Source organism: Rhipicephalus microplus, unplaced genomic scaffold, assembly GCF_043290135.1.
Source record: "Rhipicephalus microplus isolate Deutch F79 unplaced genomic scaffold, USDA_Rmic scaffold_23, whole genome shotgun sequence".
NCBI classification, from domain to species: domain Eukaryota; kingdom Metazoa; phylum Arthropoda; class Arachnida; order Ixodida; family Ixodidae; genus Rhipicephalus; species Rhipicephalus microplus.
The window spans coordinates 400,659-414,462 of NW_027464596.1; the positions used below are offsets into that span (position 1 = coordinate 400,659).

At 42.4% G+C, this 13,804-nt stretch overlaps 1 protein-coding gene across 2 annotated transcripts; it reads right to left on the bottom strand.

The window, feature by feature from the left end:
- Window positions 1–227: 227 nt before the first annotated feature.
- On the bottom strand, window positions 228–13,277 carry LOC142786399 (uncharacterized). 2 transcript variants are annotated; one of them, XM_075884083.1, is made up of 5 exons: window positions 13,154–13,277; window positions 9,935–10,058; window positions 8,503–8,535; window positions 2,792–2,901; window positions 228–552 (listed from the first exon to the last, which is right to left on the bottom strand). In XM_075884083.1, exons 2-5 carry the CDS (start codon window positions 10,015–10,017, stop codon window positions 389–391), a joined length of 390 nt encoding a protein of 129 aa, XP_075740198.1. In that variant the 5' UTR covers window positions 10,018–10,058; window positions 13,154–13,277; the 3' UTR covers window positions 228–388. The 2 variants fall into 2 exon arrangements, with proteins under 2 accessions (XP_075740198.1, XP_075740199.1); XM_075884084.1 differs by lacking the exon at window positions 13,154–13,277 and adding an exon at window positions 10,149–10,259.
- Between the last annotated feature and the right edge of the window lie 527 nt (window positions 13,278–13,804).

Genomic DNA, 13,804 nt, shown 5'->3' on the forward strand with positions numbered 1-13,804 from the left:
CTTCAGTCATACCACGCAGCGTTGTTTGCAGCTTCCTTTGGGTAATGTGCAGTGACTGTAGTGCACAACTCACCTAAAGTCTTTCTGCGGCAGCATTACGTCCTGTTGCAATTTTCATACGGAACAACGTGAACAGCCGCCGTAATGGAAATCTTAGGATATGTTTTGTTGTTTTGCGCAACCACAATCGTGCATGAAACACGTAGTTTCTTAAAACAGTTCTCTTGTTTTATTTCGCTCCTACGATGAGCTGTCCATTTTGTTGGGGATGAAACTGCCATCTCTTCCGACAAAGGCAGCGCAACGCTGTCCACGGCGAATTGTAGCACACCTGCAACGAAGTCAACGTACAGAGCTCGTGAGTCGTATGTGGCCCACTCAGCGCATACTAAGATTTAGCTGCAAGAAGCGGAAACCAGCCCCTCTGGATGTCAAGCTCCAAACGCTGTGCGAAGCTTCGTGATCGCATTTGAAGCATTCGTATCCGGTATACGAGGCACTGCAATTTCCTCACAAGCACTCTCTCGGCACGCTGCGTGGGCCGCATATTATCTGTAAAAGGACGAATAGTCGGTTAAAGACAGCGACGTACAAACATGACTACCACCGGAACAATAAACAATACAAAATACTAGCAATGCGCTGACAATGTCTATGTAACGGCATGATTCCTCGGCGTCTGCCGAACAGCATCGGCAGACGCAGCGGCAAGAACACGGCAAGCGCTCGTAGCGAACCCCTGCTGCTGTTCTTGGCAGTAAACGACGCTCTCCGTAGTTGCATTCATTGTACGTTACGAATACCATTCGCGCAAAAACAAAAGGCACCTTACGCTAAACCGCAGTATGGCTAAAGATATAAATATGCATGTGCTTACTTATTACCATTGTGAACGGTGCGACTGTAAGGAGAAAAAAAAAACAGCAGGCGTAAAACAATAAAAGGAGAACTCTCAGTGATACTTTTACTTCTCAAACACTAAAAGCGAATGTCTTAAGGTTTTGAGAATTAGGCGATTAGACGGGCTGGCATAAACCCTGGGCGAAATAAGTGGCAGTCCGTGGGATTCATTAGCGACTATCTTGGTGACAGCAAATTGACTGCATGAAGTTGTTTAACTATGGTATTGAGTGCTTTTCCGAAGCTTTGATTGTTCCTTCGATTTGTTTTGTTCTTGTTTGATATTTGGAGTTCATTTTTATGGCATCACAAGTCAATTTTAAAAAGATGCCAAATGAAGCAACGACGCAACGAACTGCAGTCGCGCAGCTCCAATACCCCGTAATTCAATACCTTGATTTTATTATCAGTGGTGAAAATCAAAGTGGAAGATTCGTTTATAAATTTGGCGCTGAACTCTCTGCGCTCAACATCAAATTTTCGCGAAATTCGCTGGCTGAAACATCATAAAAATTCAGTTGATAGGTTTATCCCACCCACAAGTGACAATGTCCTCCGTTGTTCAGTAGACGCCTTCAAAATTTATGACGTCTCAACGTTTGGTGCGGGATAATTGAAGTGGCGTCATGTTGTTATAAGATTGGCGTTTTTGAAAACGTGAAACTGTACTTCGCTAATTCGTGAAGAAGCATTCAGCTCTTTAGTGTCACTTTAAGCACAGCATGCAAAGACTGAACGCCCCTGTTCTTTATACCCAAGCTCTTTTCTTTAATGGTCAAGTGCCAGGCCGCCTAATTTTTGTCTATGTCACAATCGGGTCGTAATTGGCAAGCGAGTCAGTGAGTTTAGGAACGTTTCTTATTGTAGGTGGCACGGCGGCAACAATGATCGGTGCTACTTTACATTTGGTTAGCTCCTTGAGGATTTCTGTCGAGGAGTCCACAGCTGTGAACATCGAACCCGTTTCATGAATAACCAGCCTTACTATCGAATTAGTGGCGCAAGTATGATAGTGAACATGCACAATTACGCTCACCCCGTCAAAGTTGAATCAAAGCCCTCACAAAATCGGCCGCGAAAACCACAAGTGGGGCTTTGGTTCCTAGTGTGTAATTTAGAAAAGGCTTACCGTATGTACAATGTAATGAACGTATATTTAGCATAGTCGACACGCCTTCAGAATGATACGCGCCACGCTCACCTTTTAATGTACACCTTTATATTTTGTAAGAATCCCTCTAATCACATTAAACTTAGCTTTACTCGAGTAACAGATATTTTTGATAAATGAATGCAGAGGACGCAGAGGCACAGAGTGGCATTCGCATAATAGCAACCCAAGCTGGAGGATGAGTAAAACATAGCGTATCCTGAATAGAACGCACGAATGAGTAACGAGGCTGTATTAGCGAACCCAACTATGTGAATTGATCAATTCGTTTCTCCCTTATTGTATACTAATTCCAAACGCGACCAGGCTTCAACTCAATGCATAAGAAATCTAGGATTACATTAAACATATATAGCCGGAACATTTCGTGAATAGAATATCGAGCAGCGCGAAACGCCCCCGGATGTCGGGAGCTTTGCTTTCTCTCACGAGTGTTCAGCTTTTCCTCGCCGAAGAAGTCTCGCCCTGCATGCATTTGTGAAAGTTGGTGAAGAGTTCAGAAGGGCACCGCCAGCAGCTTGAAAAAAGCGCTGCCTGCCATCGCATGGCATTTCTGTCACATGAACTCACCCTGTGCGTACAACTTGTACCCCCTCTCTTTCAGTCAAGACACCATGAAAAAAATAAAAGCTACAAAAACTTTTCAATGCATTGTCTTGAGTCCGGCTTCTAAGCATTATTGTGGAGCAAGGTCGTCATTATTTTGACAGCAATACTCACAGTCCTCGGAGAGCAGCGTGAAGAGTATGAAGAAGAGTGTGAGGCTGATGAGCAAGAGCAGGGTGCTCATCGCGATCACGATGAAGCGTTCCCGTGTTCTGTCGATTACGCTGTCAAGAAGAAATTGCAAAGATGGTTTCGTTTATATTGGCAGTGTCACTTTCATCTGTCGCTTTGTCCATAACTTTTTACCTTAACGCTATTCGGAAGTACATACGTGGCCGCAATAGGTACATTATTATTGAAATTAGTTTCGTATGCAGCTCTTAAGCATGACCAAGCGGAATTTGCAACAGCTACTCATCTGTCATTAGGTTTAAAAGCAAAGAAAGGTAATGAGAAAATATACTGCGTATGTATTCACGATTCATTTATGATGAACTCGCCACAGTAGCTTAGCAGATAAGGGGGCGCGATGGTAAGCCCCGAGATTTGGGTGTGAATACCAGCCACTTCGGCTACACTGGAAAAGCCAATCCGCGTTCAAAGACTAATGAGTGGTTTGACTACTTGCCTTCGCTACCTTTAGTACAGGTGATACCTCTTCCTGGCCACTTATTTCTTAGAAACACGAGTACAATGTGAGGGACAAGTGTTGAACCGACCAATATTTCGCGGTTATCAGCTACACGTTGTTATCGCGACTTGCGCAGTCGGAAGCACACGGAAGTAATTGAAATCATTTATCGCGCACAATAGTATGGTGAGAAACGGATGGCCGACTGCATGATAAAGCAGTGCAGATGACAACCCACTTCTCATATTTCACGTGTACGACGACGAAACTAAGGTATGTACTGTAATGACTGCCGGGGGAACCACAGTTCATTCGTCACGAATAACGCCACAAAGGGCCAAAAACGCCAGGAGAAAATAATGTGCTTGTTTTTTGCATTCAAAGGAGCTGGTATTGGGCTTAATTATGCAGGCCGATTGCACGAATGTGAGATTTAGATTGAGGCGAACTGTGAATAACTCAAGGCGGCGAAAATGGGAAGATCTCGGCACTGGTGTGCCCCCTTTGTAGCCGTCCTAGAATAGTGAATTTTGTGACTGAGTCGAATAAGTACGAATTAAATACTGGTTGCACAGTTTCGGAATAGCAAAGTAACAATTGCAGAAACAGTGGTAGCTCTGGAATCGGCCAATATATTACTTGCAGCGAATGTTAACAAAACTATATTACAATTACTTTTAAGCGTCAAAAACAACTTCTATTGTGTAAACAGTGGTATGTTGGTGTGTATCAGCGACTAGAGCAGTAAAAATATGTTATAACTATGGATTGAAAAGTACGAGTGACTGCAGCATTCGCGGTGGCACTTCGCCGCCAGTATTTCATGAAACTACACGTGAGAAGAAGATTTCAGCAATGTAGCACCTAATATAGAGCTAAACGTTCGGTGAAACGAACAGATAAATTATCACTTAATAGCACTTAATGGCAAGAACGCTACGTTAGCATAACACTTGCACGAGTTGTCAGTAATGTAAACTTGTACGTAAGTTTTACTCCTACATTCGAATGCAGCGTAATCCCCAACGTCTTATGACAAATACCAAGGGATTGTTAGTAGGCTTTCGACACGTTAACTTTGGTGACAATCCAGTTCCAAGCAAGAACGCCTTCATCGTGGCCTAAATATATTGCATAGAACTGGACTTGCATAAATCTGGGTAACTTGGTTGCTGAAACAAGTGAAAATAAGTCTCCGTTGTTTCAACCGAATTGAACAGAGCACAGTTCGATTTTTTATACGATATTTCAGAATATTTTCAGAACTCTACTCGACTGCGTCGCGGTACTGGAACGTGACACCTTACAAATTATTTGGGCCGCAGTAATAGCTAGCTGCACTAGCATAGTACTGTGGTAGCTAGTACTTGCATAGTACTCGCATAGTTCTACAATAGCTAGTACTAGCATGTAACTCACATAGTACTGCGGTAGCTAGTACTAGCATAGCACTAGCTAGCTAGGTCGCTAGCAACGAGCTATCAAAAAGAAACTTTTCACTAATAGCATTTTACGTTCAATAAGTACATTTACGTAATACTTTTTCTGAACCAGCCCGCGGGCGTGATTATCTTCTCAACATACCAAGCTGCTATTTCTTAAAAAGTTTCAGATTCCTACTTTCCATTGATTTTTTTTCATGAAGTCGGATTGGGTCAATTTTCGTGCATTGAATTGAGTAAGAGTTTCTTTATATACAAAAAACCTCGTCATTCATAGTACCTGGTACTGTGAAAGTTCCTCGAATCAAGGGGGTTTTTGAAATAACGAAGCATACAAACAGTGCGATGCAACGAACCTTGAATTTTTAAAGTAGTGAGCAGCATTTGTCTGCTGTGCCACCTTATTTGACAGTTTCAAGTGTTGTTTTCCAGCAATACCTGGCTCTTATGGTGCCGCAAACGGGAGGAGACAACAGGCCTCGCTGCTGACAGCGTAAGTATGACTACTTATATGAAACAAAAAAACTGGTCTCGTTGTCAACTAAAATGAGCATCTGCGTAGACAAAGACGTGCTTTACTGCAATAAAGGGGCCAAACGCGAGCACCACATCACCTGCTCCTCGCCGCGTCAGCTAAATTAACTCATTCTTTCTGATGAAATATAAAAATTACTAAGAGCCACTGTGAGGGAATTCGCGGTGCGTTATGGCTCGAAAACATGGTCATTTTTTTTTTCCTTTTTGTGAATCTTTAGGACTGAGTTTTCCAAGTTGATGTTGCAGACAAGAACTCTGCCAGCAGAATAAATGCGTTAATTATTCAAGCAACCGCCAATCAGAGGTTCACATACATCTGAAATTTTGTCAAACTGATATTTATTATTATCCTTGCATTGTCAAAAGCAATGGGAAAATCATGATCGATGCGCCGACGTTGCGAAAAGCGAGGGACCTGCTGCCCGCGGGTCGTTTCTGTACTGCAATAACGCACGTCTTTTTCGCAGGCGCTCATTCGGGTCTATCACAATTATACCTTTTCTTTATCTGAAATTATCCGAAACTAGTTCATCCAGAATCACTAGTTAAATACCACTATGGGAAAACTCAAAACTCTAACTAGTGGAATTGTCGTGTGGGAGCGTGTGTTTCGAAAACCTTTTCCTCAGCCACCAAACACTCAACATTTGTCCTCTTGATGCTCCGCTTAGTAGGTTTCATGATGGAGATATAGCCCGTGAGAATTTACAATTTCATCAGCGCACAGCACAACGCGAGGCCCACGCACATTTGACCTGCGTCGACAGCACTTTGCTGACACGGCAGCGTAGTAGGCGGCAAGGCCGGCTTGGAAGGGAAGAACATTGACCACTAAAACAAAAAATTATATTGGTGATAAAATATTTTGCTGTTGCCTCGGGTTCGTATTGTGCTGTCATCTCAGTTAACTTTGAAATAATGCAATTTTTGAACATTAGGCGCGATTATTTCAAAACATACTTTTTTTTACTTTTCTTCCCTTATTTCATCAGCAACCCAAGTATCCAAAACATTTATTTCAGCCAATATTTAGATAACGTAACAAAAAATATGCTGATGAAAGGAAATATTTGTGTGAGGAAGTGCTCTTCGTCAACACGACATCTAACAGCTAATAATGAGCGATAATTGTGTGCCAGAAGGAAACACTCCACAAAAAATGAGCATAGCAACTTTCAGTGTGAAACCTGCTTCAGTAAAAAAGAATATGGGTTACTATCTCAATAATAGTGAAATAATAGCTGTACATCGAATAGTTATGAGGAAACAAGTACATAAACTGCGCCTTAAATACATTGCGGGTATTGGGCTTACCCTGTTCCCTCAAGCGCCATAAATTCCGCGGGTTTGTTCAAAATTGGTATCGTCAATCGGCACATGGGACCTAAAGTTTTCGAATTAACTGGACTGGTGCCGACCGCCACTTCGAATTATCCATTCAAATACATTTCAAAATACGGGTCCACAGATCCTTCGAACTATGTGGTATTTAGAAATAACCAAGCTCATATAAATCAGGTTTTACTGTACAAGAAAAGAAGCCGCTCAGAGTGGACATTTTTGGGCCTGTTATTTCGACGATTGACTATTTATAAGCACTCTTTTTCATGCACTACTCACGGCGAACTAGCCCAGCCGTCAGAATTGATGTGCTAAATCTGAAGTTAGAACAAATGACTGCCACAGTGATGTTTACGAGCCATGGCATACACCATACGGCCGTTGCCTAAAAAGTGTTAGTATGGCGCATAAACGGATTTTCCTGCAGACAAAGGTTGATAAGAGTAACTTCATTTCATGATGATGATATGTGGGGTTCAACGTCCCAAAACCACCATGTGATTATGAGAGACGCCGTAGTGGAGGACACCAGAAATTTCGACCACCCGGGGTTCTTTGACGTCCATCCTAATCTGAGCACACGCGTCGACAGCATTTTCGCCTCTTTCGGAAATGCAGCCGCCGCAGCCGGGATTCGATCCCGCGACCGGCGGGTCAGCGGCTGAGTTCCTTAGCCATTAGACCACCGCGGCAAGGCTAACTTCATTTCATCAGCGGCGGACCACAAGATGCGAAGAATTGTTCCGTAGGATGCAGTGCACATCGTGGGACGAATACAAAAATTCACATTTTTGAGTTATTCAGCAAGTGAATAATTATATAAAAGGTATTCAATACATATATTCATGAGAAAACATATGCTTGAGCTGTCGGTGCTCTCTAATGTGTGTATAGCTGTGCGTCACACGTACATGACTAAGAAACCCTAAAATAAGCTTGGAGTAAGTTTTAAGCAAGACGATTGCAATATTACCAAGAGATTTTGATGTTAACAGTGATGGTGCCTGTACGTCAGCTACTTCGTATTCTCTTAGTTCATAGTAATTGTTATGTGCAGCCGATTCTGGCATTTACCTGGAAAGATGCTTGAAAACACACACACAATGCCACATACTGCCGTCCCTGAAATCCATGCTAATTTAATGCTTGAGAAAGCTGACGATACTTGGCTAACTTAGCCATTCAATCAGTATCAATCATTTTTCATTGTTTTTGTACCTCAATAGTACCAGCTAATTTATTAAAGTATGACACCACTAACGGCATCGCTTGTTCTTTTTCCAGGACGGTCTTTTTCTAGGTTGCTTCTTTCAATTCGAATGTCGCTCGTATAGCTCAGTGGCGACAAGGTAACATTGTTTTTTTTTATTTCATTGCCACTAATAAGGTGAAAAGATCATGTATTAACGGGAATCCGCACGCATGGACAGTTACTATTAATGAGAGAAAAAACGCTAAATAGAGATAACGTTGGTTAATAAAGCAATTAATCATACTGTAACACGTTATAGGCAAATTGGCTATAGTAACCAGGCGAACATATTTTTGAGCTGTCTTGTTATTGGTGAGTATCTTTGGCCAGAGCTCTGAAGAGATATTAACAAATAAAGAAATTATTGGCTCTTTCACACCCACTGGCGGTGGGTAGCTGTGCTACGTCACAGAACCTGGTATCTATCGCACACGTGGTCGTAGAATGCGCAGACGCTTGGTCGGATAGCAAGCGGGACTATTTCGCTCCGCGTACATTTTACCGTGTGCTTCCTGCACGTATCGTCGCACGGTTAACGGAAGATGTGCTGCCACAACAACTACCTAAAATAATAATATTGACAGTAATCAGCATGTCATTATTAGTTAACATCCATACTCACGTCGTCTCTCGCGCAATGGCAGCGATGTTCCTCCTGAATAAAAAAAACAAAAATATTTTATGATACAATGATCGTTCAAGTAAATCAATGTCACGTACATTCTCGTGGGCCGTATTTTCATTCGATTCCTGCTACGCGCAATCACTATAGATTAGGACCGGGAATTTTTATCGCCCTTCTTGTATAGCGTGACATCTTGAATTATTACTTCTGTAAAGCGCAATTTTGTTTTTCGTCTACTGCTCCTCGTACCTATCTGCCAGGAAATATGAAGTATAATTTTATAGTGCATTCTAAGCTTTAGGCGTCAATAATAAAAATATATATATATATACATTTTCCTGTGGCCAGACAAGCAGCAACGGTCACCCTTGTCGACGTGAACGCCACTGAACATTCTTTTCTACTGGGTGCTCCACTACTTTTATGATTCCTGCCTCTGATGTACAAGGGCACAATCTTTAGTGGACAACCACACCGCAATCATGAACATGAAGTGCGAACCTTACCAATTTAGGGAGAACTAACACACAATGGCACCAAGGAACCATACTTATAACTCTGATTATTTCCGGTAGTATGCGAGATAATATTATAGTCAGCTGTCTGCTCGTATTACCATCACGTGCAACGTGACACCAACAGGCAGAGAAGGTGTCTCCTACTAGCCGTAATGGTTACTGGCGGCGCTGACTGGCGCTCCACCGTTTACCGCACATGCATACCTTATAAAGAGGACGGGGAGATCACCGCCATCATGGCTCAGTGACAGAACATCGAACGCGCTATTAAAAGGTCACAGGTTCGGATCCAGCCGGTGGGAAGTTATATATTGTCCACTTTTCCTTCACATCTGCATTACAATTGCTTTTAATAAAAACCCCTTTACTTTTCCAGCCATCAGAGACTGTTCTCAATGTTATTCTATGTCACAAAGAATACGAACTGCTAAAACTAACACTTCTTTCCTTCAGTATGCTTAGTGGAGCTAAATATAACAAAAAAAAAACAGCTGCCATGTTTAGTATGGTCACTGTTCCTACTTTTGCCCTTCAAATGTATGTCTGCTTTGAAGCACGAGTAACTATGTAACTTGTGGGCTAGGTATGAACTTTGATAAAATTGTGCCTGATGAGGCGGCGAGAAAAAAACATTCTCTTAGCACAAGTGTTGAAGAAACAAAAGTAAATTCGCACTGAGTGCGTAGTGAAACAAGAGTAGAAATTATAGAAACAGTATCTCAATATGAAACAACCTAATTCTCAATACAGTCGTACTTTTACAGGTTTCGAAACTAAGGCAGTTTCGTGGCCATGATCCATGTAATCAACCTCGGGCCATTTACCACACTGTTTGCCCCAGGGAACATAGGCGGTTTATCGAGGTCAGCGGGTCCCTGCGATGAAGTGGAAAACTCTGCAAGATCACTCACGTGTATGCGCTGGGGCTCACAGTATCGGTGGCGGTTTCGCCAGAAGAGAACACCGGGGACCTGACCACGGATCCGGCAGTCATAGTCACCGCCTAGCCGCCTCTCTCTCCCTCTCAGGTCAGCACTGCGTATGTAAAATAAAAGCGGCAAAAATAAACAACACATGACCACTGTGGATACATGGACAGTGCTACAGAACACGCATAGTGGTCACCGATCACGCAGGTTACGCGACGCTCAGGCACGCATGGCCGAGATTATTTCCTGGAGGACGGTGGTCGACTACAACACGATTACACTGAGTACGAAATACTGGGTTCGCCCGCATTCTTCGCGTTATCCACAGTAGCTCGCTGCCTGCTGTCTAAGTTCCACGGGCACCTGGAGAGCAAGTAGCGATAATTTAACTCTTAACGCTGTATCTTCCATGGGGGTAGACTGACAATACAAGGCACGTGTGGCAGTTTAATTCATGTAGTGAAAGCATTATCCGGTTTTACCAATACTGATGAGGATGTGACAAGGGCTATAGAGTGCCCACCAGCCCCTCAAGTGTATGACAGGTTGGAGGGAAGGTAGGATAAGGAAAGAATGTGAAAGAGGTGAGAGAAGGAAGAGGCAGTGATAGAGTGTCGAAGGATTTGTAGGAGACTACCATGCAACCACCGCAAAGTGTGGAACGGGCCGGCAGCACAGCGGGCGCTTATTGAACTTAAAAAAAAAAGAAAAAAAGAAGCTTTGGTGTTGAAAACTGGTAAAAAATAGATTAGCAATCTAGACTGACAATACAAGGCACGTGTGGCAGTTTAATCTGGAAATAGGTCAATTATTCTTTTCGTTGCGTATCTTCTTGCTCCTCGGTGCTTGAGTAGGCATCTTCGTCATTGTCCACAGTATCAAGTTTTGTTCTAGGCCTCGAGGCGTATGGTCTCGTTTGGATTTAGGTACTGAAGTTCTTATTTCAGGAATGGCTTTTGTTGTAGAGTTGGTATAATTGGCTTTTTTATATTTTGTGGTGCTTTTGCGTCTTTGTTAAGCATCATTGGTAGTGCTGTTATTGTCGCCTTCATAAAAACTCCAATTTCATCTTCTGTGACTAACTTGGGATTTGTGTGTCCGTATATCTTGTTGCCAGACGGCGAGAAATTCTTTAGTTTTCATGTCTGTTTGTTGCAGGCCAACTTTAGTATCACAAACACTTTTGTGAGTGAATTGATACTGATTGCGAGCTAAAGACTGTGTAAAGAAAGTGTAATGTGAGAAGTATTGACCGAATCCGCACGTAATATTGAAATTCGTTGAGCTGCCTTATTTGCATCGATTTCCAGACTCGAATGCTGCAGTCTGTTAAACTGGTCACATTTGCCGACTTTAAGGTAGCCTTGAAACGCAGAAATTGTGTTGTAAGTGCTGTATCGCGATGAGCTTAGGAAATTCTCGATATGATCAAGTTTTGTTTTCTTTTGCGAAACACAGTTTCACTACTTTTGCAGCTGACCAATCAAATTCAAACTTTTGTTGGTAATGCATCACTCCGGTGAATTTTGTTTTACAAAAATAAGATGCCAGAGCCGCCGCATTATCGGCTGCAGCGAAGAAATTCTTGGTGCGTGCGGGAACAGAAATTCAAAATGTTGCTCAAAACAAAAAAAAATGATTGTCCAAAGCGAATTAAGAACTTCATATTTTAAAAATAGTGTTCTTCCATTAAAAAATTGGTTGAATCTATAGAACGCCACGGCCATTCCATTCTTGCACATTTCGAACCCCGTGACCATGACCTGACACTGAAAACCTATTTGACGAAATTTCCGACTGTTAAACTACTAAATTAAAAAAATGCCCCCACCTGCGTCAGGCGTTTTTTTTCCCTAAAAGAGCAAAATGCAGAAACCAAAACTGGTCTACATCTCAGCGGAACGTAAAGCAGGGCAAAGTATCTTCAATTTCTAGAACAGTTATCTGAATGGGGCTATTCCTTATTGTAAGATGAGCTAGAAAAGGCAGTTTCTAATTAAAATGAGCCAAGTGCAACTGGTTTGTTCAAAGCGAGCCACATTCAATAAACCAGCTCTGTGCCAACAAACGTGATCAAAACAATCAACGTGGTCCCACTTAAAGGTTTAATTTGTGCTGTAGTTGCTTTGTTATCGTGTTCACGTTCCACATTGGTTTTTTTTTTGCGCGTGTAGGCACTTACTGAAAGATATGATGTCTAATAACAAACGTCGATAGGGCAGAGAAAGGCTCACTTGCCTACTTCTGTTTGAATCTTAGTGATTATTTTCGCCTAAAGTGCAACAGTATCTCCTACTCAGTTCACTACAACACAATATAATTCAAATAAAATTGGTATGCTACAAAAATATAGGGCGTCTATCTATTCCCTAAAGCAGCAGAGGTGGTCATAATTGGCATGGCATGAAACTAACTGGAACACCTTTTAGGGCCTTCAATTGATTCCAGGAACAAAAAAAAAACAGCGATAATAGTCGACAATAGCGCCCCTTTTGCCTAGAAGGACCACTCCTCCTCAAACCTAGTAATCGCCATTACGCCAATGCGTCGAAGCATGACAGCGACGGAAAATGCTAGAAATGTCAGCGATTTGTAGATGTTACTTTTTCCTGTGCTCATTTATTTCTCGCTGTATTTTATTTGCTTTCTAAGATTAAAAGCAGGTATGTTAGCGGATATATTGACGTGAAACCACATCCACACACCTCTTTCAATGTCTAGCCACTTAGTTGTGCCACACCTTGGCGCGGCAACAGCGGACGCTGTATGAAGCTTTAGCATTGCTTTACACTGGGGTTCCATGTCTTGAGTAAAAAAATCAAGCACAAATAAAACCTAGATATTCTCGCCTGGTAGAAATTTAGGTGCAACTATAGGATAAGCAACTTCATATGTGGTGTTATTTCTTGATCCGCCAGAAGATCAAGGCCAATATCTACCGCATGCACAGGTGGCGTTGGAGAGGTACGTCAAGAAGTGCGTTTCGTTGGGCTAGCTGGTCTCTCATTGCAAATCAAATAAGCAGCGCGAATAAAACGTAGCGCCGTGAACGAACACATGGAACGAGGAGTGAGAAACAAGTTAAGGTTTTATTGCCTCAATGCCATTGCGTTGAGACAATAAAACATTGAGCCAGCGCTCCTCCTTCGCTATCAAAGTAAGTCAAAGCCTAACTAGTCCCTCAAGCGTTTGCCAGCTTACCCGTGAGAATGACGGCCGAGGCAATGTTGAGGTAGCGTCGCGGACGTTTCGTCGAGCAGCGGAGCACACGGGCCTGCCTGGCCGCACATCGGGACTTTGCTGAGGTTGAAGTGGCAAAACGCGCAGATCGAGGCCCGTGGTGCGTGCTGCACCTGGGCTGTTCTTTCTTCTTCTACCACCTTGATAATGACGATGATGATGATTCTCTTTAGAATATTGGCACCTACCCACTCAGGGGTAATCACGTTGATGGTTGTGATTATGTATAATGATGTTTCATTTATGGATGGAAACAATACTAAGAAGAGGGAGATAGGCCAAGAAATAGAAAATTGAAGACTTTAATTGAGGATAAGAGAATCTGAGAGAGAAACATGAAATAGTTATAAATAAGAAACAAAGTGGCGATAAAAAATTGAGAACAATTGTGTGTGAGAAATGCAACGTCTAAGGATTAGGTGCACAAAGAATTCATTTTGAGGAAATCACCCTAATTGACGAGAAAAAAAAGTGGAATCTCTGCGTGAATTATTAAAATAAATAACCGAACACAATGAATCAGCGGTTACTGTTGCCTTAAACGAAGGCAGCGGCACCAAGTAACCAAATTTCTCGAGAACGTGTTGCTAAGGCCACCTTCTGCCATGCAGC